Consider the following 26,685-nt stretch of genomic DNA (forward strand, 5'->3'; position numbering starts at 1 on the left):
GTTAAGTGCGCGCGCTGCAATGCTGGTGGCCCGGGTTCGGATCCCGGGTGCGCATCGAGGCACCACTTCTCCGTCCATCCTGAGGCTGAGTCCCACATACAGCAACTGGAAGGATGTGCAGCTGTGACATACAGCTGTCTGCTGGGGCTTTGGGGGGAAAAATTAAATAAATAAAATCTTTAAAAAAAAAAAAAAGAATCCTGGTGATAGAATACTGATACTGTGAGGACTCAGGTTCGTTTGCAGGCACACTCTAGGTATAAGGAGCTGGAGGAGGACAAATACGTTTCACGTAGTTATTTTTGTTTAGAGAGTTTCTCATCTGTATGGACTCAGCTTACCTGTACAGAAGTGAAGTCTGAAACTATATAGTTTCCACTTTTCAGCACCTTCTGGAACTCTTGTGTATAGAAATCATTCCAAGAGTTCTTCCACACAGAAGCTGTTTGTAATGACAGATTACACATTTTCACCAAAATCGCTCTTGTATAATTCTTGGGTTTCTTTAAAGTTCTTTGACAAATGCCATCAAGCTCTGTTAATTTATATACATTGATTTCCTAATTTGGCTTACAATAGCCTCAGTGTTGACCACTATTTGGTATGATAGTATCTTAAATCTTTCCATTAGGGGATTGTTCAGGAGAAGAAATTACCCTAATATTTTTCTCGGTCAGTTCTGGAACAAAGAATTAATTAAGCCTGGATCTCAGTATGAATCACTATCTAATAAAAAAAGCCAATGTATTAACTTACTAGCAATTTGTGTCATATTATATGCTAACGCTCTATTTGACAGCTATAAAACAGTGAAATAATTCTTGAACTCTAAATAACTGCAACTCTAAAGCTCTTTTGGCATTGTGTGAAATAAAATTTTACAGACTGTATTTTGCTCTTATCTGTTATGGTTTAATATTGTAGTTGTGAAGATCACCTATCAGACTCTTGACCCTCTAATCAAACATGACAAGTAAGACTACAGTGTTTCTGGTTCAAACTAAAATAGACTTGAACTCCATTTAAGAATAAATGAAAAGTGACTGCTCAAAAAGTTTTTATCTGATTTCTGAAGTAATTAGAAAGAGAAGAAAACTTAGACTGAAATGTAGTCATTGTTTTTAGTGTAGCCCATCTTAATAAAAATATTTCTTAATCATGGCGATTTGCACCATAATTTGTAATAAAATATACGAGTGCAAGTAACTCAGAAAGTAAGGTAGGTTTTTAGGATTTATTAAGTTTCCACTATATAGAGAGCAGTGTGAGTATCCTAGAAGAATTTTCTGTCCTACAAGAATTTCCCATCTAATAGTGGAAATAAACTAAAAGTGTTGTATGAAGCCAGGACTATAAAACTAGCAAAATGAAAAAATACAGAAAAAATTGAACTGTATAATAGTCTACAAAAATAATTTCATAGTTAAATAGATTTGTGAAGTTGATTATGAAGTTAAATTTTGGAATTCAGCCACTTTGCATATACTTCAAACTGTTTGACATATAGAAGGGGTTGATTAAATTCATGTAAGCCCTTATATTTTTATGAAATCTTAAGTTAGTATCCTTGTCTCCATTGAAGGGAGAAGTGATGTGAGGTGTGCAATTATAATCATCTTGTGGAGTGAAAGAGGTGTGTCAAGTGGAAAGATGTGTGAATAACTGGCAAACAGTCACAGAGGTATAGTGTCATTGCAACCTGGAGAATTGTATTGGGAGGGAAGCCCATGTGTATGAATAGGTATGGCTACATGTTAAAGTAATTAATAAATTAAGATAGAAGTTAGGAGTGTAAAATTAATGAAATTTATTTTGGAATTTTTCGTTAAATAGGAGAATAGTTTCTATGTCTTCATTTTGTTTCTTTTTAAATATTACAAATTTTTCTAATTCTCCAAGTACTGCCTGAATTGCCCTTGAAAGTAAATATTGCAGTATGTGCACTTTGAACAGTTACATTTTTGCTCAGATATCTCTTTTCCAAGTCAAGTGTGTATGTGTTCACTAAACATTGAGTATTTAGGTAGATTCCTATTAGATTGTGCTTCTGTGGAACTTGATCTTGGAAACTAATATAAAGAAAATGGCCCATTTACATTAGCTTCATATTCTGTTTAATTTTCAAGTTATTTATTCTATGACTAAACAGTAAGTATGAAGATAATAGTAAATGATTAAATTTTAAATCTTCTACGTTTCAGTTTTTTCTTCTAGTTTATATTTTGACCCCAGGCATCTATAGTAGCAGCACTAGTGATTAAGAACTTTTAATCATGAACTTTTGTACTTAACCTGTTTTAGCTTGCCAAGAAATAAGTCCCTGTTTCTTCTGGTTTTGTTATGTGTGTGTGTGTTTATATGAGTATGTCTCCCCACCCTCCTAGAGTCGTGGAGGATGCAACGGTATTAAAAGCAGAAGAGAAAGTTTTCTATATTGCATTTTAACGTAAGACAATTAACTTAGTTGGCCATGAAATAATAGAGTTTGGAACCATTTTCTCATTTGATCTTGTCTTGGAAATGAGTATAAACATTAGAAAAGAGGGGATAACGCGATCTATATTTATTAATTGTATAATTGTATGTGTGGAAAACTCAGGAGACTTAAAAAAACTCTTTTTAGTAATCTCAAATTAATAAGAGAATTTGGCTGAATATGTAATAATTATACAAAATAGCTCTTTTCTACTCTAGGCATAAACACCTACACATGGTAATGGGACAAATTATTCAATTCTCACTAATGACAAAATTTTAAAATATGTTGAAATAAATTTAACAATAAATCAGATCTATATAAAATAGAAAATTTTACTGAGAGACCCAAAACAAGATCAGAAGAAAATCATATATATACATTTAGTAGAAGGGAAGACTTCATAGTGCAAAAATACAAATTATCCCAAAATTAAAATATAAATTTAATATAATTCCAATTATAAACTCAGGAGGGTTTTTATTTGTTCATTCATTGATTCATTCATTCACTTTGGAGTGATTAGATGAAATTATCTTAAAAATCTTATGGAAGAAAAAAATCTGAGAGAATAGCCAAGAAAGCTGAAAAAGAGCATAGTGGCAGGACTAGCCTTAGCAGATATCAGAATATTAGATAGAGCCAGTATAATTACATCAGTGTGGTGTTAGTATAAGAATAGATAACGATCATTGGAAAAAAGAGAGACTTCAGAAATACATTTCTGTATATGAGACAAAGGTGGTAGTTTAATTCCATGGGAAAAGGATGGAGTATTAAAAAGTACTTCTGACACAAGAAAATAAAAGTAAACCCCAATCTTAGGCTATATATAAAAATGAATTCCAGTGAATCAAAGACTTAAATAAAAACTAAAATAATCATAATAGTATAAGAAAATTGAGACGTTTGCTTGGAACCCAAGAAACTTAACCATGGTTTGGAAATCCAGGTTCTATAAAAGAAAATTAGGAAATAAATACATAAACAAAATCAGTAGATTAATGATAGGTTTGGGGAAACAAAGTTATATGGATGACAAACAAAATGTTAATGTCTATAGGTACTATAAGCACAAGCAAACTTATTTGAACACTAGGCAAGGGATATGAATAAAGATTTTATAGGAAAGCAAATCCAAATGGCCAAGAAAACATGAAAAGATGCTGACATTTACAGTGGTTAAAGAAATGCAAATTAAAATAACAGTTGCTTTTTACTCTAAACCCATCAGACTATCAAGAAATGGAGAGATATCAATATTTATTGTTAGCCAGGTTATTGGGAAAAGAATACTCTCAATGCATAGTTAGAGGAAAAGTGAAATCTTTCACTCTTTTTGGAACACTATCAGCAACATCTATTATAATTAAAATACCAGCAATCCCATTGCTGGGAACCTGTCCCATAAAACTGAGAGGACTGTGTACATATGAAGATGCTTGTTGCACTATTGTTACCAATGGCCAAAATGAAACACAGCAGAAGAAATAAAGTGAAAATGTATGTGTACAAGAATGGTTGAATAAATTGTGATATATCTACAATATGGAGTATGGCACAGTTATTTATTTATTTATTTATTTATTTTTTTTCTAGGGATTTTATTTATTTATTTTTTTATTTATTTATTTTTTTTAATTTTTTGTTTATTGCAGTAACATTGGTTTATAACATTGTAAAAATTTCAGGTGTACTGGCACAGTTATTTAAAAGCGTGAGTTTGAGCTATACAGATTGACTTGGAGTAATTTACAAGAGGTATTAAGTGAGAAAGTCCAGATGCAAAAAAGTGTGTATGATATGATCCCATTTTAGTTAACAAAGCCCCCCAAACTTGCTGCATAGATCTATACTTGATTATGTGAGTATGGAAAAAAACATGAAAGCTTAAAAAACTTAGGTCATTGACACGTGAATGGAGAGGTTGATGTAGGGGCAGGGAAGAAGACCAAGTAAAAAAGGAAAAGATATTATCACATTTATGCATTTTAATTAAACTTCATGTGTGTGTATACAGAAATAACATTGAAAAAAGAAAATTGAAAATAGACGATTGTCTTATTTTGTGGGTATGGTGAGTACCATTAAATTCTATTCAGAAGTTATTTATTGAATGCCTACTGTGTGCAAGACAACGTGGTAGGTGTAGTGAGTAATACAACTATGACAGAGTTACTAATAATTATTATATCAACAATCATCAACAGTGGTTGATTGCTTAATGTGTACTAGGGCCTGTTCTAAGAGCATTATGTGTATAAACTCATTTAATCCTCACAACAACCTGATGAAGTAATTATTGTTGTCATCTGCACTTTATATATGACATTTTATATAGGAGAAAACAAAATAAGAAGCTTGCATAGCTTTTATACAGTTTAAGTGGTAGAGCCAGGATTTGAACCCAGGTAGAATGACTCCAGAGGCTGCACTGTTAATCATTAAAATATTCTGCCTTCTCTGTCCATGAGTTGCTTGGTTATGGTGAAACAGTAGCAATATAGAAAACAGTGAAACAGTGCCATCATTCAGGTATGAACAAAATATAGGAGCCTAGAAAAGGAAGGAGTTGATCTGCCTGTAAGAATACAGAATATTTTACATAAGAATTGGTATATATTAGTTGACTTTGCAGAGTAAGTGGTCATTCTGTAGATGGAGAATGCACAGAAAAGCATTTAGACAGGAAGATTTAATTAGCACAATTGTAAAAATGGAAGTATGCTTGGGAAAAAGCCAGTAATCTAGTAGGACTGACGCACACACTGTTGTGTGAGAAAGTAATAAGAGATGAGGGCATAAGAGTTGAGGCTGTTGGTTTCCATGCAAGGTGTTCTGGACTTTAGGCAATAATAAACCACTGAATATTTCTGAAAGAGTAGTGATGTGCTCTGGGAAGAAGATGTTTATGAGGTTTCTAGCCTGGATGAGTGGAGACTGGGAAGTTACACTCAGGTTCCATAAAACTCAGAAACCATCTTCCCGTACTCATTTTAGCATTAATAAGAAAAGTAGAGAATTTAAGATTTATTCGGAAAGGGGGAATGATAATAACCAGAGGGGACTTAAATCCTTTGCTGGTCTTTGGGTTCTCAACTAGCAGAAATGCATTAAAAGAAACAAATATATAAAAAATAAAGGTTTGGTTTTTTTCTCTCACATGTAGTATAGTTTAATGGAAGATGCAATAGACTAATTTTTTAAAAGGTTCTGGGTTTTAAGACCTGGCTCAGGATTAACTCTGTAAAGATACATTAAACAAAAAAATAAAACAGAAAATTTAATTATAAGATACTAAAGCTGAAAATATTATCATTTTTAAATATAGTACTTTCCATTGTCGTACTGGTTAAAACAATCATTTCCTCCTACTTTACTAGACAAGCTTTTAAAAATAGTTTCATTCTGTCAGATGCTAAACCCTTTAGATAGGTGAAATATAATATTCAGGAGAGAGAGTTATTATTTCTAGCTCCCTAAGCCAGGTGCCCCAAATTGACTTAATGCCATTCATTTTGAGATGAATTTGAAATTCTTCCAGTCATGCATTGGCTGCATTCTAAGTGCTTGAAAAGTATGTTAGTACAAAAATAAGTTTCTTTTTATTTAGTGTGTGTAGTCATGATGCTAGTACTAAGCTTTGCTACTAGATATTTATGTGAAAATTATATTCTCTTCAATAGCAGGAAATTCTTAATCTCTCTCTTTTTTAAGAGTATTGCTATTACTCAGTGGCTATATATTTAGAAAATACTGAGTGACTTGTAAAGGGGCATAAACAGTTCTTGAGCCTTCACAAGCCCAGTTAGCAATATTTGTCTGCTAATGTGTTTTACCATCAATAATGGTATAGTCTGGTTGTCCAGAGAGAAAACAAACACCTGTCAGTCTGTCTGTCTGTCTGTCTGTCTTCCATCCACCCATGCATCATCTACTAGTATATAGTAAAGTGATAGAATTGATTAACATTTTAAAATATATACTATATTTTGAGATCTTGAAACTAAAGGTACCATTTCTAGATAATATCTGTGAGGAAGATAAATTCTTAAAATTATGCTACCATGAATAGCATAAAGAATTTCAGGACTTACTAGCTTAATATATTGAGACTGGCCCTTTGGGACAGTCTTTGCTCACAGTCGAGTACGGTCATGTGCCACATAACAAACATTTTGGTCAACAACGGACTGCATATATGACAATGGTCCCATAAGATTAGTACCATATAGGCTAGGTGTGTAGTAGGCTATACCAGCTAGGTTTGTGTAAGTATACCCTGTGATGTTCACACGACATCGCCTAATGTTGAATTTCTCAGAACGTATTCCTGCCATTAAGCGACAGGTGACTGTATATTCTTTGGTGATGGTGATTATCTTAAGCACTTTTATAGTCAAGTTATTTAAATTAAAAAATAGCCAAATCTTTCTCATCAGTTTTTCTTAGATTGGTATTAATAAAAGGAGGAACTGAGACCTGTCAAATTTCAGGACTTATTGAAACTCTTTCATTGCAATACACATTTCAAGACCAGTAAATTGAGTTTCTGGCTTACAGAAGAGAGATTGAAGCATAAAGAGCCTCTGTTGCCTAATGGTGTACAGGATTATAAGAGAAAAGTAAGGGCTTGGCAATGTTGTTGGAAAGTTCTAGCAGGAAAGTATGGCTTCTTTATGTCTTTATAACTTTAACAAGGTCTTCCAAGAAGAAACACTTGGAATGATAGCCAGCGTCCTCATTAGGGTTATCAGAAGTTGCAGTGAGATTTTATCCAAATGTAGATAGCTGTGTAGATAAAGGAAGTTATCTATCCACCTGGATACAGGAAGGAACGACAGAAGGAAAGCCAGCGTACCATTCCACTAATCTGGCGGCTATGTATATATTAGTCAGGAGGAGAAGAGGGTTCTGAGCAAAACCGAGGTCACACTAGCACTGAAGGGGCAGATAGAGAAGAAGGCGGCCAAGCACAAATATTCAGAGACTGGTGTTTTGAAGTCAAGAGAAGGTGTATCAAAAAGGAAAAAGAGTCTGTTGCTGCAGTGATACCAGATAACAGGCTTGAGAAAAATCCATTGGATTTGTCAAGATATCATTTAAGACCTTTGCCAGAGTAATTTTGATAGAGTTTTAGAGGACTTGGATAGATAATGGTTTTAAGAGTGATTAACTGGCTAAGAAGTAAGAGATAAAGAATTAATGACCAAAGTCAACTTTGCTTTAACTCTTTGAAGGTGTCATATTTTGTTTCATGTGACAGGTTAGACGATATGCTGTTGTATAGGAAAGAAATTATTCTTTTGAGAAAAAAATAAATTTATTTTTGTTATTAATACTTCTTAGTACTAAAACCTCCCATGAAAATTATCACTCTCTACTTACTGCCCCACCACCAGCCAGAAGCTAAGGAATTTTCTATTAGAGCAATTTCAATGTCTTAAATCATAGGTAAATATAAAATACAGAAATCTGGATTTACACAAAAAAATTTGGATGGTAAGCATTTGCTACTGAGACGTACTGTTATGGTTTGAGGGAGTCCAAAAATAATACACTCTGTTCCTTACCCAAGTTCAGAATCACTGGAGATATAAGCAAATGAGTCCTCTGATGGAATTCAAAATAACTGCTTTAAAATTGATAAAGTCAGAGTGAAGGACAGGGCTTCTTTGTATAGTCACAAAGGGACTGCTAATACTTGAGGTCTAAATTAGATATATTTACTAATCTTGTCACTGGTGCATTGGACAGCCAAAGGTATGGAGGAACAGAAAATTCTTGCCCCTTCTAAAAGATCAGGAACCCAGAAGGGGCTGAGCCATGCATATCCAGTTTTTCTTTCTCGACTTATTAATTAGATAACTCATTCCTTTCCTGGAGAATGAAGGTGGTCGTGGGCAGTTGTCAAGTGAGGAGGCAGAAATGACCAGAAGTATCACTGTAATAGAAATTCCTCAATAAGGAAGCTTGAGGCCAGTGGGAAAAGAGTTCCTGCCCCCATCATTTTATTTTCCAACATGTTCTTTTAAATTGAGGTATAATTCACACAAACTGAAGTGCACAGATTTTAAATGTACAGTTTGATGAGCTTTGACAAATGTATGTACTCATGTAATCACTATTCCAATCAAGATATGGAACTTTCTAACACTTTATTTTATAAGCTGATTCACAGTAAGGTTTCTTTAAGTACTAACCTGTTAGTTCATTTAAAATGCTTAAAATCATACTAAATTTGTAATAATTCTGTTGACAGCTTTGGCTATCTCTGGATGAAGAATTTAATGAACTTTCCCTAAAAAGATCTCACATCATTAATAGGTATATAACTTCCCATGGAGAGACTGAATAATTTTTTACTGATTAGAAATCTTTTGAAAGTGGGATATTCTATGTAGTTTTTAGTTACATATAAATTTTTAAATACTTAAATTGGCTTCATTGATCTCTTCCTATGTTAAAATATAAGATCTTGTATTTATATTTCTGATAATATGGAGAGCATAGTAGGTGCTTATCAGATAACATTTACCTTCCCTTCCCTTTTGGCATACTTTGGCTCTTAAATGTGTGATACGAAAGATGGTAGCTAGACAGCTTTATGCAAATAAGGAATTCATTCCTTTCTTCACTCAGTTAATTTAACAAATATTTACTGGGTACCTCCTGTGTGCCAAGTGATAGGTATAGTGCAATGACTATAGGTAACAAGGTCCCCCATACAGTATAGTGGGGGAGCCTATATTAAGAATTAAACAAAAAATATAATTACGCATTGTGAATAGTGCTCTGAAGGATGGATGCAGTGATAGAGAATGACCCTGGAGGGTTAAGAAAGAAGAGACTTAGATAGACTAGGCAAAGATGGTCTCTGGGGTGGTGACATCTAATCTGTGACTTGCTGAGAAGGGAATGTCAAGCAAGGAGCACTGGGGATGGGATGAAGGAAAAGAAAGAATTAAAAAAGACCCAGATGCCAGTATAGGTAGTATTGAAATAAGTCTTAACTGCTCTTATTACTTGTTGACTGATAGTTTTGATGAATTGGTATAATTTGATTAACATTATAAGTCATATTTTTTTCCTCATTGATGTGATAGTTACTTTTTATTTTAATATTATGAACTTAGATATTATGCATCATTCATACTTTATTTCAGAAAAATCAACTTAATATCCACTTAATAAGATTGAACAGGTGTATCTGAGATATGATGCCCTACAGCTTCTTTTTAGCTTATAGAAGAGGAGATATGTATGGATATAGTTTTCTTTTTCTTTAGAAAATAAATCAATTTCTCAAAACTATTTAGTACCTCTTAAGAAAATAGATGTTAACCTTGGTTGTGAATGATAACCTGAACTTTTAATAAAGTGTAATCTTAGGGTTACTAGATTAGTCACAGGGTGTACTAGGCATCACTAGAGCATGTTAGTATTATTTGATGTAAATTTTGTTTCCTTTTTCCTAGGATGATATGGAAAATAAATTATCTCATTTTATAATAGAGGATTTCATCATATTTTTAGAACTGTCATGAGCTGGCAACGTACAGAAGTCTGTTAAAATGTATACCTTACTTGGAAGTAAGAAAATGCCTGAAATTCTAATACTAGAGCAGCTATCTTGGGGGTCCTCGGTATCCTATTAGGGTGTATACGAGGTCAAAACTATTTGCACGATACCATCAAGACGTTTTTTGTCTTTTTCACTCTGTTAACATTTGTACTGACAATAGCGCAAAAGCAATTGTGGGTAAAAAAAGACTGCTGGTTTTTTAGTATGTGTGAATCAGGGTAGTAGTAGTTACCATATTCTTCACCATCACATATTTCAAGTGAAAAAAGAATACCAGGTTCACTTAAGAATGTCCACGATGAAGCAGGAAAAAAATGTTTTTAAAAATCTCAACCTTTGTGTACACATTTTAAAAATACTCTATGTGATGAAATGGGAAGTCCACGTAAAACGCTCGTTGCATTTGCCAAGTCTGATGGTTGTGTTGAGGAGAAACACTTGTCTGATTGAATTGGGAGCTAACTGAGGTACTTTTTTTTTCATAGAATAACGTTTTTTATTTGAAAGAATTGACAGACATACTGGGTTTTCATATTTGGTAGACGTTTTCTAACACATGAGATTAATTTCTCATTTAAGGAAGACAACGAACAGTATTTGTTGCTGGTGATAAAATTGAAGTTTTTAAGAGAGAATTAGAATTTTGGAAAACTTGTATCACCTTGAGCTTGACAGCTCCCCAGTACTTAAAGAGTCTTTTAATTAGTGTCTTTAAGATTAGTGATGATATTAACAAATGTGATATCTTGAAATAGTACAATGAAGTGTGTCAGTATTTGGAAGACATGCATATCTCCATGACCTGATTTTTTTTAATGACCAATGCATTGATGATAAATATATTGCATGCATAAAATATTCAAAGTGCAAGAGACCAATGGATTTTAATGTAACAGTTGGAAACCATCATTGATATTGCTTCAGATTTCATATGGCAACTAACCTTTAAAAAACTACCACTTGTCGAATTTTGGTGTATCAAAGAATATCCATGATTATCTGAACAGGCTATTAAAATATTCTCCTGATTTCCAACTATGTATATATGTGTAAGGCTGAATTTTTTTTTTTTTTAATTTTTTGTTTATTGCAGTAACATTGGTTTATAACATTGTAAAAATTTCAGGTGTACATCATTGTACTTCTATTTCTGCATGGACTACATCATGTTCACCACCAAAATACTAATTACAACCCATCACCACACACATGTACCGAATTATCCCTTTCACCCTCCTCCCTCCCCCCTTCCCCTCTGGTAACCACCAATCCAATCTCTGTCCCTATGTGTTTGTTTATTGTTGTTATTATCTACTACTTAATGAAGGAAATCATACGGTATTTGACCTTCTCCCTCTGACTTATTTCACTTTGCATTATACCCTCAATGTCCATCCACGTTGTCACAAATGGCTGGATTTCATCGTTTCTTATGGCTGAGTAGTATTCCATTGTGTATATATACCACAGCTTCTTTATCCATTCGTCCCTTGATGGGCACTTAGGTTGCTTCCAAGTCTTGACTATTGTGAATAACGCTGCAATGAACACAGGGGTGCGTGTACCTTTGCAAATTGGTGTTTTCAAGTTCTTTGGATAAATACCCAACAGTGGAATAGCTGGATCATATGGTAGTTCTATCCTTGCTTTTTTGAGGAATCTCCCTACTGTTTTCCATAGTGGCTGCACCAGTTTGCACTCCCACCAGCAGTGTATGAGAGTTCCCTTCTCTCCACATCCTCTCCAACACATGTTGTTTCCTTTCTTGTTAATTATAGCCATTCTGACGGGTGTGAGGTGATATCTCATTGTAGTTTTGATTTGCATTTCCCTGATAGTTAATGATTTTGAACATCTTTTCATGTGTCTGTTGGTCATCTGTATATCTTCTTTGGAGAAAAGTCTGTGCAGGTCTTTTGCCCATTTTTAAATTGGGTTGTTAGTTTTTTTGTTGTTGAGATGCATGAGTTCTTTATATATATTGGAGATTAAGCCCTTATCAGATGTATGGTTTGCAAATATCTTCTCCCAATTGTTAGGTTGTCTTTTCGTTTTGTTGATGGTTTCCTTTGCTGTGCAGAAGCTTTTCAGTTTGATGTAGTCCCATTTGTTTATTTTTTCTGTTGTTTCTCTTGCCCGGTCAGATGTGGTGTTTGAAAAGATGTTGCTAAGACCGATGTCGAAGAGCGTACTGCCTATGTTTTCTTCTAGAAGTTTCAGAGTTTCAGGTCTTACATTCAAGTCTTTAATCCATTTGGAGTTAATTTTTGTGCATGGTGTAAGGTAAGGGTCTACTTTCATTTTTTTGCATGTGGCTATCCAGTTTTCCCAACACCACTTGTTGAAGAGACTTTCTTTTCCCCATTGTATGTTCTTGGCTCCTTTGTCAAAGATTAGCTGTCCATAGATGTGTGGGTTTATTTCTGGGCATTCGATTCTATTCCATTGATCTGTGTGTCTGTTTTTGTGCCAGTACCATGCTGTTTTGGTTACTATAGCTTTGTAGTGTAATTTGAAATCAGGGAGTGTGATACCTCCAGCTTTGTTCTTTTTTCTCAGGATTGCTTTAGCTATTCGGGGTCTTTTGTTGTTCCATATAAATTTTAGGATTCTTTGTTCTATTTCTGTGAAAAATGTTGTTGGAACTTTGATAGGGATTGCATTGAATCTATAGATGGCTTTAGGAAGTATGGACATCTTAACTATGTTAATTCTTCCAATCCAGGAGCACGGAATATCTTTCCATTTCTTTGTGTCGTCTTCAATTTCTTTCAGAAATGTTTTATAGTTTTCGGTGTACAGATCTTTCACCTCTTTGGTTAAGTTTATTCCTAGGTATTTTATTCTTTTTGTTGCAATTGTAAATGGGATGGTATTCTGAATTTCTCTTTCTGCTACTTCGTTGTTAGTGTACAGAAATGCAACTGATTTTTGTATGTTGATTTTGTATCCTGCAACTTTACCATATTCGTTTATTACTTCTAAAAGTTTTCTGGTGGATTCTTTAGGGTTTTCTATATATAAAATCATGTCATCTGCAAATAGTGACAGTTTCACTTCTTCCTTTCCAATTTGGATCCCTTTTATTTCTTTCTCTTGCCTGATTGCTCTGGCTAGGACTTCCAATACTATGTTAAATAGGAGTGGTGACAGTGGGCATCCTTGTCTGGTTCCTGTTCTTAGAGGGATAGCTTTCAGTTTTTCACCATTGAGGATGATATTAGCTGTGGGTTTCTCATATATGGTCTTTATTATGTTGAGGTACTTTCCTTCTATACCCATTTTATTCAGAGTTTTTATCATAAATGGATGCTGTATCTTGTCAAATGCTTTCTCTGCATCTATTGAGATGATCATGTGATTTTTGTTCTTAATTTTATTAATGTGGTGTAGTACATTGATTGATTTGCGAATGTTAAACCATCCCTGCATACCTGGAATAAATCCCACTTGATCATGGTGTATAATCTTTTTAACGTATTGTTGTATGCGATATGCTAGTATTTTGTTGAGGATTTTCGCATCAATGTTCATCAGTGATATTGGGCTGTAATTTTCTTTTTTTGTGTTGTCCTTGTCTGGTTTTGGTATCAGGGTAATGTCAGCTTCGTAGAATGAGTTAGGGAGCTTCCCCCCCTCCTCAATTTTTTGGAAGAGTTTGAGAAGGATAGGTATTAAGTCTTCTTTGAACGTTTGGTAGAATTCACCAGGGAAGCCATCTGGTCCTGGACTTTTATTTTTGGGGAGGTTTGTGATTACTGTTTCGATCTCCTTACTGGTGATTGGTCTATTCAAATTCTCTACTTCTTCTTGATCCAGTTTCGGAACGTTGTATGATTCTAAGAATTTATCCATTTCTTCCAGATTGTCGAATTGGTTGGCATATAGCTTTTCATAGTATTCTCTTATAATCTTTTGTATTTCTGAGGTGTCTGTTGTAACCTCTCCTCTTTCATTTCTGATTTTACTTATTTGTGCCTTCTCTCTTTTTTTTCTTGGTGAGTCTAGCTAGAGGTTTGTCTATTTTGTTGATCTTTTCAAAGAACCAGCTCTTGGTTTTATTAATTTTTTCTATTGTTTTTTTTTGGTCTCTATTTCATTTATTTCTGCTCTGATTTTTATTATTTCCCTTCTTCTACTGATTTGGGGCTTTGTTTGTTCTTCTTTTTCCAGTTCCTTTAGGTGCATTGTTAGATTGTTTATTTGAGATTTTTCTTGTTTGTTGAGATAGGCCTGTATCGCTATAAACTTCCCTCTTAGAACCGCTTTTGCCGTATCCCATAAATTCTGGCATGTCGTATTTTCATTTTCATTTGTCTCCAGGTATTTTTTGATTTCTTCTTTGATTTCTTCGTTAACCCAGTCGTTGTTCAGTAGCATTTTGTTTAATCTCCATGTATTTGTGGCTTTTCTGATTTTCTTCCTATAGTTGATTTCTAGTTTCATACCGTTGTGGTCAGAAAAGATGCTTGGTATTATTTCAGTCTTCTTAAATTTATGGAGACTTGTTTTGTGGCCTAACGTGATCAATCCTGGAGAATGTTCCATGTGCATTTGAAAAGAACGTGTATTCTTCGGTTTTTGGATGGAATGCTCTGTATATATCTACTAGGTCCATCTGTTCTAGTGTGTCATTTAAGGCCAATATTTCCTTATTGATCTTCTGTTTGGATGATCTATCCATTGGTGTAAGTGGAGTGTTAAAGTCCCCTACTATTATTGTGTTACTGTCTATTTCTGTTTTTATGTCTGTTAATAATTGCTTTATATATTTAGGTGCACCTACATTGGGTGCGTAGATATTTACAAGTGTTATATCCTCTTGTTGGATTGTTCCCTTGATCGTTATGTAATGCCCTTCTTTGTCTCTTTTTACAGTTTTTGTTTTAAAGTCTATTTTGTCTGATGTGAGTACTGCTACCCCAGCTTTCTTTTCATTGCCATTTGCGTGGAGTATCTTTTTCCATCCCTTCACTTTCAGTTTGTGAGTGTCTTTAGGTCTGAAGTGTGTCTCTTGTATGCAGCATATATATGGGTCTTGTTTTTTTATCCAGTCAGCCACCCTATGCCTTTTAATTGGAGCATTTAGTCCATTGACGTTTAAAGTAGCTATTGATAAGTATGTACTTACTGCCATTTTTTTAACTTTTTTTTCTTTTTCTTAGTGTTTTAGTAGTCCTTCTCTGTTCCTTACTTCTTCTATACAGAATTGATGGTCACTTTAGTTTGACCTCTGTCTGAAAGCTGTACTCTTTAACTCCCCTCCTCCCTCCTTTTATGTTTTTGATATCATATCTAACCTCTTTTTTGTGCATTTGTATCCATTACGTTCTAATCATGGAAATAGATAATTTTTCCTGTTTGTGGTCTTCTCTTTTCCCCTTAAATCAGTCCCTTTAACATTTCTTGTAGCACTGGTTACTTGGTGACAAACTCCTTTAATTTTTGCTTATCTGGGAAAATTTTGATCTCTCCTTCCATTTTGAATGATAACCTTGCTGGGTAGGGTATTCTTGGCTGTAAGTTTTTTCCTTTTAGCACTTTAAATATATCATGCCATTCTCTTCTAGCCTCTAAGGTTTTTGCTGAGAAGTCAGCTGATAGCCTTATGGGGTTTCCTTTGTATGTAACTTGACATTCTCTTGCGGCTTTTAGGATTCTCTCTTTATCTTTAATTCTGGACATTTTGATTATGATGTGTCTTGGTGTGGGCCTCTTTGGGTTTATCTTGTTTGGGGCTCTCTGTGCTTCCTGTACCTGGATGTCTGTTTCCTTCCTTAGGTTAGGGAAGTTTTCATCTATTATTTCTTGAAATAGATTCTCTGCCCCTTTGTCTCGCTCTTCTCCTTCCGGGACACCTATAACACGGATGTTAGTGCGCTTGATGTTGTCCCAGAGGTCCCTTAGACTGTCCTCACTCTTTTTAATTCTTTTCTCTTTTACCTGTTCACCTTGGGTAATTTCTTCTAGTCTTTCTTCCAGCTCACAGATCCGTTCTTCTGTATCCTCTACTCTGCTTTTGAGTCCCTCTAATGAATTTTTCATTTCCAGTATTGTATTCGTCATTTCTGATTGGTTCTTTTTTATATCTTCCATTTCTTTGTTGACATTCTCACTGAGTTCATCTATTCTTCTCCCCAGATCAGTGAGCATCCTTAACACTCTTAGTTTGAACTCTCTGTCGGGTAGGTTGCTCATTTCTGTTTCACTTAGTTCCTTTTCTGGAGTTTTGTCCTGTTCCCTTACTTGGAATGTATTCCTTTGCCTCCTCATTTTGCCTCTTTCCCTGTGCTTGTGTCTGTGTATTAGGTAGGTCAGCTACGTCTCCTGCTCTTGGATAGGTGACCTTATGTAAGCGATGCCTTAGGAGCCTTCCAATGTGCTTCCCTCAGTTCTCAATGTTCCAGGGGTGACCCCTATGTGGGCTACGTCTGTCCTTCTATTGTGGCCTGTTAGCTCTCCCTATAGGTGCCCAGGGAGGCTGAGTTATGCTCCTGGCCAGCTGTTGTTATGCTCAGCTGCTTGTAGTGGTTGTGGGCCCTTCAGTCTCTTTATCAGGTGTGGGGAGCCCCAGCACAGTTGGCTGTAAGTTCTAATACCACATTTGTGTTGCAGTATTTCTTTTAAGTGAGTAGGCCCCCAGCGTGGCAGGTTGTTAGGCTCAGGGCCTTACAATTGCTGTAAGCCTCTAGACTATTAGGTCTCTTGTCAGCTCTCTGAGGATTGCAGCTGGGTGGGGCCGGCCTCAGGCACAGGAGCACCCAATTGTTTCAGGCTTTGGAAGGTGGGGCAGACCTCCTATGTGGGTCTTTGAGAAGCACAAGTCTTCTGCAGCTGACAAGCCCTGTTGCCCACAGGTCCACACACCCTGTCAACACAGTCCTGCCCCGTGTGAGCGCCCCGACCTCCCCAAGCGGACCCAGTCTCTCCACGGCGGGAACCCCACACACTCCGCCACCGCCCCACACTCTCCACTCGCTCCTTGTGCACACCCTGCCCGCTCAAGTCGGCTCAGTTGCCAGGCTGCAGAGAATCCAGTCACCAATCTATGCAGGCCCACATGTTGCCTGAGGGCTTGTTGTTGGGTGGGGCCAGTCTCTAGGGTGGGCTAAAGCTGAATTTTCTTCGTCTACTCAACCAACACAACAAATTACAAAAGATTGAATACAGAAGCAGATATGAGAATTCAGTTATCTTCTAGTAAGGCAGATATTACAGAGATTTGTAAATATGTAGAACAATGCCACTCTTTTCAGTAAGTTTTTTTGTTTTGAAATATAGTTATTTTTTTAATCAGAAATATTACTTATGTTAACAGGTAGTTTTATAATTGATAATTTTAAAGAATTAGTAAAATAAATCTTGAAAAGTTTCAGTTTTAATTTTTAGTATGTTAAATATCAATAGAAATAATTGATGTAAAAAAAGCTCTTTGGGGTCCTGAATAATTTTTAATAGTATAAAGAGATTTTGACAATCTGTGGTCTAGAGGAATCCACATATAATTTAGGAGGAGAGCATAGCTTTATAATCCAGAATGTACATGTTTTGGCTTAAAGCAATACTCTCCAGTGTTTTTCAAATGGCAGGGTTAAAGTAGGTTTTATAGTCATCAGACTTTGTATTCTTTTAAGTCATAATATTTCAGAACTTCTGTAAACTTTCATTTTCATTTTGTGTCTTTGAAATACAACAGAGGAAGCCAAAAAATGAAACACAATATTATTTGCAAAGCTGTATAATTTTTTTGTAGACCTTTAGTTTTTTTCAGTTAACTATGACTGGTTTCCTGAACAAGCTAAATAAGGTATAAGAATGCTGAAAAATGTTTTTTGTGACAGTTTGTGGAATATCTCTGGTATCTTGCATATACAGAATGAATATTTCATATCTGAGTTAAATGGATAAAATTTTATTTAAAAAATTTGTAGTAATACAGTCCATTGCCATTTTGGAATGTATCTGGAAGGTAATTCACTATAATGAGAACGCTTTGCCTGTTAGTGGTAACTGTTTATCATGTAACATGTGATGGTCATATGGTTAGTGAGGTTTCTGATTTCTCTTTTTTCTGTAAGCAGATAATCTCAGTGATACCTTGAAAAAGCTGAAGATAACAGCTGTTGACAGAACTGAGGACAGTTTGGAAGGATGCTTGGATTGTCTGCTGCAAGCGCTGGCTCAAAATAGTGAGTTTCATTATGTTTACTCAAATGCCAAACAAAAAAATCAAATCAGCAGTCATTCAGAAATTGGTAATTTAGCCTGTAACTTGTATTCACTTGTAATTTGAATTCTTTTGAATCCTATCCCTGAATACTGAGGTTGTTTTACATGTTTCCAAGCTCCTACCCCACCTCCACACCCCCAAGGTTCTGAATGCCAAGTTGATAGGCAGAAGAAAGGAGAAATTGATGGTGGTGATGACATTCATACTGGTTCCAGAGAGGGGCCATTATTTCATTCCCAGCAGATAAGCACCATAGTTGTTTTTCTTCTTAACACCTACATTTGTTCTTTAAAAGAAACACTGTGTGGTTTTATGTGGGGAGACTGAAGAGGAGAAACAGAGGGGAGCTTAGAACACTTAAAATTTTTTCTGAGATCTTGTGGTCACCTTTTTAATAATTTTACTTTAAAACAATGTGTATGTTTAGATTTAATTGGGAAGAACCATCAGCAGTCATCCAAAAATCCCTTAAAACTGAGGTAGGACTTGGTCTTTGGTGGTATGGTAAATAAGACTAGAGATAAAAATTATACAACTCTTCATTGACTAACACATTGTGTTGTTTTATTTGATCCATCATATTTCTGTTCATTAATTTATTATTACAGTCAATAGACAGGTACAGAATGATTTTCATTTGTTCCTTTAATTCCACTTGGTCATGCTATGGCTTGTGCTGTACTTGTTTTTAATTATGCCATTGTCTTGTCCTGGGACTAATTATGTAGCTGACAAAGAATTCAGGACAAAGTATATATTGTTAAAGTTTCAGTTTCAAGCACTCAGCGATGTATGTGTTATTTCTTTTTTATTTTTTTGGTAAATTTTGATTAGAAAATCCAAAATAATTGACAGCAGTACTCTTCATCAAAAAGCACATTTTAAAGCTAGCTTTGAAAATTCATTTTCAGTAATTCTTTTTGCTTTTGAAATTATAACTCTGTCAAGCTGTTTAATCTTAGAGATAATAGAGAAGGGATGTAAAACGAAGAGTTCAATAAGAGCATCTGGATAAGGCTCATGGTGGAAAAGAAGAAGAGGAAAAGAGAGTGTCTAAGGCTGTGCTATCCAGTGTAGTAGATACATGTGGCAATTTAAATTTAATAATTAAATTAAATTTGAAATTTAATTCTTTAGTCTTACTTTTTCAGTAGCCATATTTGGCTAGTGACTGCCTTCTTGGGGATCACAGAATATACCATTTCCATGATCACAGAAAATTCTTTTAGGTGGCTGACTAGAGGTCTAGAGAACTAGAAAGAACCACGTGATCACCTGATTTTTACACGTGCCTGTATAGGCATATTTACATGATCGTATAATTAGTCTAAGTGCATTGAGTATCTCAAGTTCATGTTTTTTGAAGAATTGTTTTATTATAACCTTCTTTTGTTTTCAATGGCTCAGTTTTTTCTTTAAGTTAGAAAAAAGTAGAATTTCTGAATGGACCATTTGTTCAGCAACTGAGGGACATAGAGACAGTGTCCTTGTTCTATCTGGAGAGTTGCTCAGTCCTCTCCGGAAAGACTGGTAGACAGAGAGGTGAAGCTGAGGAAGAGAAATGGAAAAGGAAGTACAAGTTTATAACTTTTTAAAGGACAGATTCAAAAAATATTGAGAAGTATATAATTATTGGATTAAATTTCAGACCCATTGTGGACTTATTCATTGAAAATGATCTTGAAATTGTATATCATGAAACATTAAGGCCACATAGCCACAAGGTGTTAATAAAAACAAATTCTACCAATTTAACTATTGACTTCTCAGGAAGGGAACCAAAGGAATATGTCTTTTTAAGAATCTGTAACAAAATTCGTAAGTCTCCTCACAACTAAGACTATTGACACAAAAGAATTTGGTATAGGAAGAGGGAGTTCTTGTAGGATGTTCAGTCTTTGACTTAAGAGTGCTATCTATCATTGATTGAGCACCTACTGTGTACTCAGCACTGGACTTGGGACTATGTCTGTTATCTAATTTAATCTTTCCTGTAGCCCCATGAAGAGGTATTATTATCATCATCACTTCAAGGATAGAGAAACAGACTCTATAAGGTTATTTGCCTTGCTCTGGCAGAATCCAGAGTTTGGATTTGAACCCTTAGTTTACAAGATAAAAAACTACATTCTGAGTAAAGTGCAGCTTTTTGCTGAGTTTATAGAATGTGAAAGTGTTTCCAGAAGCTAGGTTTTAATGTTGTATCATAAATTTTTGCTTTGTATTTAAAATTGTTTCAAATTGTTATTGTTAAAAAGAGGGATGATATATAAACCTTTTTTTTCCCTTGAGCTATAGACTGATAGATTTATTTTATAAGTATTTATTGATATATTTCATGAAATAAGCATCTGTCTTTTAAACAAGAAAAAGTAAAAAAATACCAGTAAGATGTTTATTTTCTACAGTTGTTCTTATTTCCCTGAATAAAGTGATTGATCCATTGCTACTTCTGTCCTCTTAAAGGTAAAATTATAAAATATTTAACTTGGGTGGATCTGTACTGACTTTTTTTACACAGACACCTTCTCGTTTCATAATTCTTTCCTTAGTGTCAAGTGTTTTAACTAAAAATATCACTCTTTATACCAGAATTGCACCTGATCGAGAAAGAATGATTTCTCCATTCTGTACAAGTATGAAATGGTAATGTGTGTAATCAGAATCTAAACTTAAAGTTTTATCTTACAATCTACTAACCTGTCATTGGAAAGGACATTTCTGAAAGGAAAGAAATTATGCTTTAAAAATTTTTACACTGTGGGAATTTAGTATATTTGAATTGTACATTACAAATGATTGTAATCTGAGTTTAGACTTTTTACTTTGATGTATGACTTAAGAGTGGTTTTCTTTCTTAATTTTTTGTAACATTAAATGTAGTATGTACATCAGAATCTTAAGAGAAATTTTGAATACTTATTAGATTTTTGGAAAACATTTTGTTTCAGCAAGCATTTTGTGTAAATCTCTGATCTAAATTAATATAGAAGCATTCATTCACTCATATAAATACTTCAGATCTCAGTTTTAAAATGTTTTTAGTAAATATATGAAGGCTACCAGCCAAGAAATCAGCCTCTGTTTATTCTGGTCTCTTTTGATTCAGAGAATAGTTAGAAATTCTGAGTAAATGCTTGTTTAATTGTAGTATGTTTACTCTATTTATGCTTATTAGAAAATTTAAAACAGTAGGCTACCTTGTTTTCATCCATAAACATTGACAGGAATTGTCCTTATAGAGTATGACATGTAAATCACCTTGTAAGACAAACTACTAGCATAAATCAAAGGCCCAAAGACAAGAGAAATTAGCAGTCCATTCATTATAAAAGTTCTGTTTCATAATAAGAGCATGGGGACCATGTCTTGTTGCTGGGGGAACCACAAAACATTGCCAGGATGGTCACCAACACAGCTTTAAATTCTTTTCTTGAAGGATTAAGCTGTTTCCCTCTGTCTCATTGCCTCATTTACCTTTATACTTCAATTTTGTTTAATTGCCTGATGACAATTCCTATTTCATACAAGAGTCACATAATTTTTTATTTTGTATAGAACAACCCTGTGAGAGAACACCAGTTTATTTGTCTTTAAAGAAAAAAGTATTTAGTGTCTAGTTCAACATTCCTAACCTTATATCATAATACTCATCTACTTGTTGAATTCTTAGGTTATTTCTTAGCCCTTCTTTATTTTATTCATTATATTGATTTTTGGCTCTCTTCTAGGCTATAATCCTAAGCATACCAAATTATGTACACAAGCTGCTAGTGTAGATTACTCGGTGAATCTTCTCTAACAGTAAAAACTTTCTGTTGTCATTTGCTCTTAGCCTGCTTTATGCCTTTAATATTTCTGAACAGACTTACTATCAGGTACCAAAATTATTTCTGAAGTAAGGGACTTGGAAACTTATTGTCAACTATTTTTCAATAGCCATGTTAAATCTGCAATCACTGAACATGAAAGATTGCTGCTGTTATAGTAGAAATAAAAAATTATTTTAGTAAATTCTTTCTTAGTAATACCTAGATTTCACTTTTTTACCCTAAGTTATCAAATGCCCTGCAGAAGTGATAGGTTTCCTTTGCAAGCTGAATTCATTATGTTATTCACCTCCTTTCCATAGTTTTGTATTATGTGGCTCTTTTAGTTACTGTGTCCATCATCCATGAGGGCTTATGACTGATGCTAATGACAAATTACCAAAGGTTCAATTTTTACTAAATAAAGAGAGTATTTAAAGAATAGAGGAGATTACACTAAACTAGAGAAAATGGTCAACTAGAAAGACATTGACAATTCTTGATGAATTGAGACTCCTGGATTGCCATAGAATAGTGGTGGCCAGCTAAATCTGAATTTTTCCACACACACATTGTCTAAAAGTCCATACAGATCAATAAAGAGATCAAATAAAACCAACTAACTGTAACCTACCTATGCCTTCAGCTTAACTAGGAGACAGACTAAGAACTTCAGATTTTTAGAGTGAGAAATAAATATCCAAATCTAGCCTGTTCAGCTTTAGAGCCCATAATAGAGAGAGTTCAGTGAAGACTGCAGAGACTACATGGAGAAGATGAGAGGGGAATGGGTTGAGCTAGGAGCTCAGGGGTGAGAGAACACAATTAAAATTGCCTTTAGAAAGAAAAAGTCCTGCCTTGGTGGGAGAATACTAAGATCTGATCTTAGATTCGATTAGACCATTGGCTATTGGGAAATCAAAAGGAGGAGACTTAAAAGTACGCAGGAGCCTAGGTGACAGATCAGGAGGGTGCCACTTTTGGAGATGAAATTGTTCTGCCTAGTAGATTTGGTGGTGAAGGGAAAGAAGAAAGCAAGAGGGGAAAATTAAATGTTCTGTAGAAATAAGAAAACTATAATATTAGAAGTCATACTGATAACCCTCTTTGGTTTAAGTTCAGAAGAGGGAACTTTCGAATTAAGAAACCTAGTTATTCATCCCAAATCTTTACCTTTATTGCATACAACTTTTATTTCTAGTTGAGGAAAATAAAAACTATATACTGAATAGGAAATTGCAGATGATATGTATACAAAGGTGCTATAAGGAACAAAGCAGAAAATAAGTCAAAACATTTTAGCTATTAAAAGTTTTCCTCCTAAACCAACCATGAAGCAGTTATCAATAATGGAACTCCATGACCTATATTAAACATCCTTAAGCCTTTGCAGATATGAAAAGAAAAAAACCCTGAAGTAAGAAATTCAGAAATTTAAGACTAAAGTGGATAAATACCAGGAAGATGTGAAATAAGAGTTGACTAGAAGAAATTGAAGAAAAAGAATCATTTTAGAAATTAATACTAAATTACAAGGTACCAAGGAAGAATAGAAGTGACGGAAAATTTAATAAGGAGCATTGAGGAAAATCGGCAAAAGAAGGAAGACAAAATAAAGGATCAGAGAGAAAATGATTGATATAGAAGATAGACGGAAAGATCCAACATACATGCAATTGGAGTCCTTAAGGAGAAAAACAAAACAATGAAACAGCTAATATTTAAAACTATGAACTTTTCTGAAGTAAAGAAAGACCAGAATCTACGTATTAAAAGGACTCACCATGTACTTGCAAAAATTGACCTGGAATGGTCAATTCAAAGATATAGTCTAGTAAAACTTTTAGACTTTAAAGGTAAAAATAAGTACAAAGGAAAAATCCTCAGGGCCTCCAAAAAGATCAAGTTATTGAAAAGGGAAAGAAAATCAGACTGGTATCAGACTTCTCAATAACAATATACAAAGCAGTTTAATATTGGAGCAGTATTTTCAGAAAACTCAAGGAATAATATTGAGCCAAGGTGCTCAATAAGTATCAAGGCTATAGAAGAACACTGTTAAACATGGAAGAACCCAGGGAGCACTATACTCATTAGCCTTCCAGAGGAATCTTCTAAACTTGCTGTCCAGTTCAATGTCTATTCTCTGACATGGCTATTGAGCATTTGAAATGAGGCTAGTCTGAATTTAGGTATGCTTTAATTGTAAAATACTTACTAGATTTCAAAGACTTAGTACCAAAAAAAAGTAAAATATGTTATTAACAGTTTTTAAAATATTGATTACATATTGAATCTCATTTTTTAAATTTTGTAAAATATTTATAAATACTTGATTTCTGTTGTAGCTTTTTATAGACTATCATTTCTTGGTGGTGGTGGCTGATCAAAGTAGGTTTAAGAGTTGGGCCAACCAGTATGATATGATGGAAAATGCAGTTTAGAAACAAAATCATCATCATCATCATCAGTAAAATATAATCGGGTTATTCAGTGTAGGATGAGACATATAAAAAAGAGGACATTTAAAATAATAAACTTTAAGTTCATGTTCTAGGCTTAGATTCTAAGGAAGAGGCAGCATTGAAAGGTCCAAGATATGTTCTGTGCGCTTAGTCAAAAGCAGAAAGAAGAGGATAGCATATACCCAAATATATTCATATCTAGGAGTTTGTAGAAAAGGGATCACGGAAAGGCTTGAATCTGATTGGAGAAATGAGAAAGATCATCTTGAAATCTCTCACAGGCCACAAGATTAATAACAGAAGCAAGATATAACTATAATACTGGGTGCTGTCTGCCCTCTGGTGCAGAAAAAGTTCTCATTATGTGCAGACCACAAAAGGAGATAAGCCTCCATTGGTGTTTGTAGTTTGTGATGGAAACATTGGCAGAGGATCTGGGTTTTCTAATAGTAACTAATAAATGTCAGTATTTTTGCTTCTTAGTTTGCTAAATTTGAAAAACTGATGTTTCTAACAGAGAGCAAAATATGTAAGAGAAATGTGATTTGAAATGATGCTATATGCCCAATATATAATGAAAAATATCTACCATCCTCAATATTTGTAGTACCATTACTGACTTATTATCACTAAGGACTCCACGTTAAGTTATTGTTGAGGAAAAAGTAATGGGTTTGTGCTGCTGTGTCTTCCTAACATTCTTTGCCAACAGGGTTCCATGTAACTCTGTCTCTACAGCTACCTGTAGGTCTTCTGTGGCCATATACTTGATTGATGTTAACTGGCTTCTCTAATCACATAAACACTAATCCACTATGTCCTGAATGTGCCAAAGAATATGAGGCATGTAAACTGAACTTTTAATTGGTATAAGGAATTGGAAATGAGATAATAGTATTAGTATCTGAGTAAGAATTTTATATTCTCAACAGAAAGCTATAGTTTGATATTTAAAGGAAAATGTCTTAAAATAACAAATAGATGGATTAAATTAACCTGTTTTCAGTGTTTTTGCTGTGAATTATAGATGTTTGAACCTAATATTAATGGTACGGGCAGTATCATACTTCTTTTTATCTCCTCCAGTACTTGATAGTCCATGACGGTTGTGTTTCCTCTAAAAAGCTTTCTTATATGGTCTAAATGCTTTCACTTTTACCTCTTGTACTTCAGATTTCTTGGATACACGTTTGGCATTGTAAAACCAAGATTAAAGTTTCACCATTTGGTAGACTTTGCAATCTATAAATGAGATATTTTGGTAAATAATAAAAATTTAATGAATCATTTTTCCTAATGAAAGCTTCTATATAGAATATATATATTCTTATTATTATAATTATTTGATTTTATCATGTTCAGTAACTTATTTTGGTATATGCTATAAGGTAAAGAACTAATTTTATTTTTTCTAGACAATCAATTTTCCCAGCACCATGTATCATTTCATTTGTTCCTTATTGGTTGATGATGCTCCTTTTATCATATAATAACTACTTAATTTACTATAATTGGACCAGTTTGGGGGTTTTATTCTGTTCCACTAACCTGTTTGTCTATTATTGTTTTGTAACCATGCTATTTTAATTATGGTAGCTTTATGGAGGAAGTTTCTCTTTATAAATCTATCTTTCAAAAATTTTTATTTTCTTGGGTTTGTTCTATTAGAGAAGTTTTGGAAATATTTTGTCACATTCCTGCAAAATTCGAATGGAATTGGAATAAGCTTTAAATTAATTTGGAAAGAATTGAAAATTTCTCAATATTTTTCTGTCAATCTCAGAACATAGATTATATCTTCTATTCAAGACTTCTTTTTATCTATCAGTAAGATTATGTAGTTTGGTTCATGTGCTTTCTATACATATCTTACTTAAAGTATTCCTACATATTTTATGTTTTTTGGTTGTTGTTCTAAATGGGTTTTTTTCCCATTATAATTTTTAAGTGGTTATTGTTGGAGACCAATTTGAAAGCTATATTGATTTTTATGTTTTTATTTGTATTCAACCACCTTATGAATTCACTTAGTTAAATTTTTAGCTAGTTCTCTTGGGTTTTGCAATCAGAACATATGCAAAGTGATATTTTGTTTCCTCTTTCCCTTGTGACTATAGCTG

General features: G+C 34.2%; 1 protein-coding gene across 4 annotated transcripts in view; it reads left to right on the plus strand.

Moving 5' to 3' along the window:
- The window catches only part of RAP1GDS1 (Rap1 GTPase-GDP dissociation stimulator 1), a 164,459-nt gene that overhangs the window by 18,201 nt on the left and 119,573 nt on the right, over window positions 1–26,685 (plus strand). For 3 of the 4 annotated variants that reach the window (XM_087434623.1, XM_087434621.1, XM_087434624.1), the window contains exon 2: window positions 18,140–18,250. In XM_087434623.1, coding sequence (XP_087290749.1) covers window positions 18,140–18,250 — 111 coding nt within the window. The remainder of the gene's footprint in view (window positions 1–18,139; window positions 18,251–26,685) is intronic. The other variant, XM_087434622.1, reaches the window with a different exon arrangement.

Source organism: Ceratotherium simum, chromosome 8 (assembly GCF_057802395.1).
Source record: "Ceratotherium simum simum isolate JZ-2026a chromosome 8, ASM5780239v1, whole genome shotgun sequence".
In the NCBI taxonomy this organism is placed as follows: Eukaryota; Metazoa; Chordata; class Mammalia; order Perissodactyla; family Rhinocerotidae; genus Ceratotherium; species Ceratotherium simum.